Source organism: Jaculus jaculus, chromosome 1 (assembly GCF_020740685.1).
Source record: "Jaculus jaculus isolate mJacJac1 chromosome 1, mJacJac1.mat.Y.cur, whole genome shotgun sequence".
Taxonomy (NCBI): domain Eukaryota; kingdom Metazoa; phylum Chordata; class Mammalia; order Rodentia; family Dipodidae; genus Jaculus; species Jaculus jaculus.
Genome location: NC_059102.1, coordinates 156397649 through 156404457, shown reverse-complemented (window position 1 = coordinate 156404457; position 6809 = coordinate 156397649). Strand labels below are relative to the sequence as shown.

The 6809-nt window shown below is 50.9% G+C and overlaps 1 protein-coding gene across 2 annotated transcripts in view; it reads left to right on the top strand.

Moving 5' to 3' along the window:
* Nucleotides 1-1298: 1298 nt before the first annotated feature.
* The window catches only part of LOC101600711 (tumor necrosis factor receptor superfamily member 23-like), a 61795-nt gene continuing 56284 nt past the window's right edge, over nt 1299-6809 (top strand). For both annotated transcript variants that reach the window (XM_045137689.1, XM_045137681.1), the window contains exons 1-3: nt 1299-1382; nt 2358-2478; nt 4227-4355. In XM_045137689.1, the coding sequence (XP_044993624.1) occupies nt 1341-1382; nt 2358-2478; nt 4227-4355 (292 nt within the window). In that variant the 5' untranslated portion in view covers nt 1299-1340. The remainder of the gene's footprint in view (nt 1383-2357; nt 2479-4226; nt 4356-6809) is intronic.

Below are 6809 nucleotides of genomic sequence, written 5' to 3'. Positions count from 1 at the left end.
GTTTAGTGGTTAAGGCCTTTGCCCGCAAAGCCTAGTGAACCAGATTTGATTCCCCAGTACCCATGTAAAGCCAGATACAGAAAGTGGCATGTGCATCTGGAGTTCACCTGTAGAACTTGAGTTCACACTGGTGTGCCCATACTCTCTCCTTACAAATAAATAAAAATATTTTAAAAAATCAAAATAAAAATTTTTTAAAACTTTAAATATGGGATGGAGAAATGGCTTAGCAGTTAAGGCACTTGCTTGCAAAGCCTAACAACCTGGATTCAATTCCCCAGTATCTACCTAAAGTCAGATGCACATGCATCTGGAGTTTTTGCAGAGGCTAGAGACCCTGGTGTGCCGTTCTCTCCACACGCCTCCCCCATGCTTGAAAATAAATAAATAATATTTTAAAAAATCAATTATTTGGGCTGGAGAGATGGCTTAGCGGTTAAGACACTTGCCTGCGAAGCCTACAAACTCATGTTCGAATCACCAGGTCCCACATAAGCCAGATGCAGTGACATAAACACGCAATGTCACACATGCACACAGGGGACACACTTGTCTTGAATTCATTCGCAGCTGGAGCTCAGCTGAAGGCCCTGGTGAGCCCATTCCCGCACTCTGTGTCTCTCAAAACTAAATTTAAAAAAGGAAAAAAAAAATCAATTAATCAATAAATGGATAAAGGGCTGGGACTGTAGCTCGGTGTTAGTGGCAATCTTTGGATTGGATCCCTAGTAAGGGATATTTTGTCCTGACAGGCATAAAGACATGCTAATGAGGCACTTGAACCCTTCCCTTTTTCATTGGACGAGTGAAATAAGTGATCTCAGGGAATTGGAAATCCCCCTAGAAATCTCACACTGGAAGAAGAAAGAGCCTGGTGACAATGAGAAGAGGACCTTGTCTCCTTGGAAAGAGATTTCACACCGCACTGGCAAATTCTCAGACCACCTTGCAGGAGAGCCTGGAGGCAAGGGCTGGGCTCCGGGCTCCACAGACACTACCGGCCCTCTACTTAAACCTAAGCCTTGTCAGGACCCGGACAGATGGGTTTGGGGGAGGAGGGTGACATAGATCTCTTTGTCCCACTTCCCAGGGTGGTAACACTGCTGAATCAATCTCCTTTCTCTGTTTTCCACGATTAATTTCACTCTTTCAACTGGCTAAAATGTAAGGGCAGGCAGTCCAGAGTGCTTAGTGCTTCCCAGACCAGGCTTTGAGTGCTGCCGAGTATCTCCTGAGCTTCCTCTTCAACCAGGATATTAGTCACCGGGCTGAGCCCTCCCCTTGTCCTGAACGCCTTAAAAAAACCCGCGCCTGCCGAGGCGAGGAATGTTCTTTTCTTAATGGCTCCGTTTCTAACAAGTCTACTACTGCTCCTGACACAGGTGACCACGACGACTGGGCTCAGGAGCCGGGTGGGAAGATCGGGTGCTGGGGCTCCGGGGAGGATGGGGGGGGTGCTGGGGCTCAGGGAGGAACGGGGGCTGGGGCTCCGGGGAGGATGGGGGGCTGGAGCTCAGGGAAGATCGCGGGCTGGGATTCCGGGGAGGATGGGGGACTGGAGCTCAGGGAGGATCGCGGGCTGGGGCTCAGGGAGGATCGCGGGCTGGGGCTCAGGGAGGATCACGGGCTGGGACTCCCGGGAGGATGGGGGGCTGGGGATCAGGGAGGATCGCGGGCTGGGACTCCCGGGAGGATGGTGGGCTGGGGATCAGGGAGGATCGCGGGCTGGGGCTCCGGGGAGGATGGGGGGCTGGAGCTCAGGGAAGATCGCGGGCTGGGACTCCGGGGAGGATGGGGGGCTGGAGCTCAGGGAGGATCGCGGGCTGGGACTCCGGGGAGGATGGGGGGGCTGGAGCTCAGGGAGGATCGCGGGCTGGGACTCCAGGGAGGATCTGGCTGGGATTCCGAAAGGATAGGGGGCTGGTGCTCCGGGACAATCGGACGATGAGACTAGGGCTCCTGGAAGGGGTGGGGTATGGGAAGGATGGGGCTGGAACTCCAGAAGATGTGACTGAGGCTTAGAGAGGATCAGGACCCGGAGCTTGGGAGGAAGTACCCCAGAGCGGAGCCTGCTTCCAGGTGCCGCTGTCTACCGGAGCGGCTGCGGCTGGGTCGTGGCGGGCGCCCGGGGCGCCGTAGAGTTGGGCTGCGTGCGCACGAGCCTGCTGGGGTGGCGTCGGGTAGGGTGGAATGCTGCGGGACCCGGTCAGGACAACCGGGAGCCCCGGGTGGCACAGCTCCTGCCCAGTGCCCATTCATTGCCTTGGTGAGATATCAGCTCCTGCTGCTTCGTTTTCCTTCCAGACAGTTACGAACAAAGGTGTGCCTACCTCCACTCATCTCCTGCCCTCTTACAGCTGCAGGCCACTGCCGCGACAGAGCCACTTGCCAGACGGACTGAGCAGCGGAACTCCGACGATTCCTGCCCCTCTAATGAATACTGGGCTACCGACCGCTGCTGTAAATGTTGTCCGGCTGGTGAGTTCTAGAAAGGGGCACAGGGCGAGAGCTTGGCCTGAGTAGCAGACTAAAGGCTGTGTGGGATGGTGGGGTCTGGTGGTGGGGGGGACAGGACTGTTCTCAGCCATTTCCTATTCTTGCAAGCCCCAGGCAGGTGTCTTCCCACCCATGTATACAGTCCCCCAAAGGAGGGCCCCTCATGTGTATTAGTGTACCTGTTTAGACCAAGCCTGTTATTCACCCTCCAAGGCAAGAGCGCTGGAACCCAGCTGAGGGGACAGGGAAGGCTCAGGAAGGGAAGCTGAGAGGGTACTCTGACCTCTCAGTAACCAGCTACAGGTGCCAGGGCCCCCCACACCCCCCACAGGAGGAAATGGAGCTGAGATTTCCTAAGTCTCTTGGAGTTACACCGTGCTGGTGAGAATGCCAGGGCCAATCCGTTCTCATCCTGGTACTCTGAGCTAGCAGAATGCGTGTATGTCTGTACGAGGGTCCCCCGTTGTGTGACTTCTCCTAGGGAGATATGAGCAGGTGTCTGCGGACTCCAAATAGGGTACAGATAACAGACTAAAGAAGGAACGCCACCCAAGTCCGCTTGTTGAACCAGTGACTTTACTGGGGTGACTTACAGGAGCACAAGTGAGTCCCCATCCCTGGGGTGGTGACTCCCACATCCCTGGAGCTCCCTAGACCATTGGCAGGCCCCTCCACGCAGAGTCTCCAGCAAGTTCTCTGCTTTTTATAACCTTGGAAGATTTTGAGCTCACAGCTGTCCTTATCCAAAGAGTCCAGGCAGAGTTTTCATGAATTGTGGAGGCAAAGGACACATGCAAAATGGTCTTTTGGCTTTTTGATGTGACCCAGGGCCACTGATGGCCAACATATATTCACCAGAAAAGCCACCATAGAGTCAGGCTTGGAAACACAAGGCTTTAATCCCAGCACTCGGGAGGCAGAGGTAGGAGGATCACTGTAAGTTCAAGGCCAACCTGAGACTGCACAGTGAATTTCAGCTCAGCCTAGGGTAGAGTGAGACCCTACCTCAAAACAAAATAAAACAAAACAACAACAAAAAGCTGGGAAAATCCACCATGGCCCAGACTGTCTGCTCTGCTGAATGGAGATTGGTATAAGGCTAGTGAGGCATCTGAAGGTTCCTTGGAAACCCTGCTAGAAAGAAGGACTGGCCTCCCTTTAGGAGACATGCCTAGAAAACTGGGTGTGGTGGTTCATGTCTATAATCCCAGCACTCAGGAGGCTGAGGCAGGAGGATTGCCATGAGTTCCAGGCAAGCCTGGGCTATTAAGTGTGAGGCCAGCACACCCTTTCCCCCCAAAAGAAAGCACCCTAGGAAAACCTTTGGACATGGTGTATTTATGAGAAAGAAGATACCATCTTGCTGTCTACCCTGAGACCTTACTTGAACATGGCAGACGCTGGGACTCCCAGGGGTGGGCAAGAGGCAGGACAGTGGCAGTCACTGGTGTTGACTAGGCTTCCAGGTGTTGAGCTCAGGAGGGGAGGCAGAGGAACCATTCTTCCACTTACCACACCCTCAGCAACAGGGGACCTTGGTGTCTGAGACCAGAGAGAACTTAGGACTCTTCTCCCGTAGAGACCCCCAGGTAGTTTATGACCATCCAGAGATAGTTTCTTTGACTCATTGGAGGAGAGTGTTGCCTGGTCCTGGGTTGGGGCAGTACAGCCCAGACCCAGCTATACCTTGAACAGAAATCTGACCCCTGTGTATGTACCCTCTTGCCCAGGTGAATATGTCCAGAAGCCCTGCATGGACCACCACACCACAGGAACTTGTGAGAAGTGTGACCCCGGGACATTCATGGCACACAGCAATGGCCTGAGCTCATGCCTCCTGTGCAGCGTCTGTAGAAATGGTTAGTGTGCTTGTATGGGACTTTGAAATGTACAGCTCTTGACCTAGCTGTGGTGGCCAGGGTAATAATGCTAAGCCTGAACTTTGAACCATGAATGTTCACTGTTAAGCTGTGAAAAGTCAGTGATCAAGCCAGATGTGTGTCCACCGAGCATTGGGACAGAGCAGATCCAACAGATCACTTGCAGGCAGGATTTGGCCAGCAAGTCTCCATCGGCAAAATAATAATAATAATAAATAAATAAAATTGTTCCATATGTATTGTCAGAGTGAGAACAAAATCTACAATCACAAAAGACAAAACAGCTTTCTGCCAGGTTTAGGTCATTTTCCCCTCAATTGTGAATTAGTTAATCCAATGTAAGACTTTGTAAAACACAATGTCAAGACCAAATCCAGGAAAATATCTTTTAAAGGGAGACATGGTGGGAACCCCCCCCCCACATCCTTCAAGTCCTTTTTACTTGTTCTTTTCTTATTTTAGAGTGAGAGAGAGAGAGAAAGAAAGAAAGAATTGGCATGCCAGGGCCTCAACTACTGAAATTGAACTCCAGATTCTTGCTCCACCTAGTGGGTATGTGCCACCTTGCACTTGCCTCATCTTTGTGCATCTGGCTTACATGGGATCTGAAGAGACAAACATGGGTCCTTAGGCTTCACAAGCAAGTGCCTTAATCACTAAGCCATCTCTCTCTGCAAGAAGAGAGAAAATAAATGGGTGTTCCAGCACCTGTAACCACTGCAGACAAACTTCAGATGCATGGGCCACCTTGTGCATCTGGCTTTGCATGAATGCTGGGGAATCGAACCTGGGTGCACGTGCACATGTGTGTGGAGGCGGGAAGTAGACGTCAGATACAGCCCTCTGTTGCTCTCCACCTTCTTTTCTTGGGCAGGGTTGCTCACTGATTCAGGTAGTCTACTGGCCAGCTTGCCCCGGGGTTCCCGGTCTCTGCTTCTTGAGCCCTGGGATTATAGGCGTGCTGCTATGCCCACCCAGCAGTTACTTTGGTGGTGAGGATGTGAATTCAGGTCTTCATACTTATTCAGCAAACAGTACCTACTGAGCCATCTCCCCTGCCCCCAAGACAAGCAATTTTTTGAAAAAAAAATTATATATTTATTTATTTGAGAGAGAGAGAGAGAGAGAGAGAGAGAGAGAGAGAGAGAGAGGGAGAATGTGCACACCAGGGCCTCTAGCCATTGCACACAAACTCCAGATGCATGTTCTACCATATGCATCTGAATTATGTGGGTACTAGGGAATCGAACCTGGGTCCTTAGGCTTCGCAGGCAAGTCCCTTAACCACTAAGCCATCTCTCCAGCCCAGCAATTTTAAGTTTACTGTGAAAGTGTTCAAACATGTAGAAAAATTATGGTAAAACAGTGGGTGTGTGAATCTGCAGCTGCCTCCATGAAGAAGCACGTAGCCCAGGGTTGGCAGGACTCTATATGGTTTGCTTGCATTGATTAGTGTTGTGTGGTGACATATGCTCAGAGGCAGGTAGTGGTGTCAGCTAACTTAGCTAGCTGAGCTCCTGGGACTGACACCCCAGTCACCTACAGAAAGGGGCTGGGGAGATGGTTCAGTGGTTAAGGCATGTTCCTGCAAAGCCTAACAACCTAGATATGATTCCCTGGTACCTACATAAGTCAGATGCACAAAGTGGCACATGCATCTGGGGTTTGTCTGCAGTAGCTGGAGGCCCTGGCATTCCCATTCTCCATCTGTCACTCTCTCTCTCACACTTTCTCCCTGCTTGCAGATAGATAGATAGATAGATAGATAGATAGATAGATAGATAGATAGATAGGCAGGCAGGCAGGCAGGCAGGCAGGCAGACACATGGGAAGCTATCATCGGCTTTGCAGGGACACACTTAAAACTAAAGAAAGAAACAGCACTACAGTAATTTCAGATTTCTCTAGATACACCTTGCTGGCACTTTTCCACATGTCCAGAAGCTAATATGAAGGTAAGGATGGTTCCCTCACCCTGTGTTATCTCCTCTGCGAAGTATTATCCAGACATGATGATTCACACCTGTAATCACATCACTCAGGAAGCTGAGACCAAAGGATTGTCACAGGTTTAAGGCCAGCTTAGGCTACAAAGAGAGACCTTGTCTTGAAAAATTACTTAGAGGTAGGCTGGAGAGATGGCTCAGTGATTAAGGCGCTTGCACGAAAAGCCTGACGACCTAGGTTTGATTCCCCAGTACCCACGTAAAGCCAGGTTCACAAAGAGGTGCATGTAGCTGGAGTTCATTTGCAGCAGCTGGAGGCCCTGACATGCCCATCTCTTCTCTCTCTCTTTCTGCTTGCAAATAAACAAATAAAAATATTAAAAGAGAGAGAGCATTTGGGCAGAAGTATCCAGCTGGGTGAAGAAAGCTTTTCCCAGAAGCAATAGGTTTTTTTTTTTTTTTGATAAATCCCAGGGCCAGGGATGGG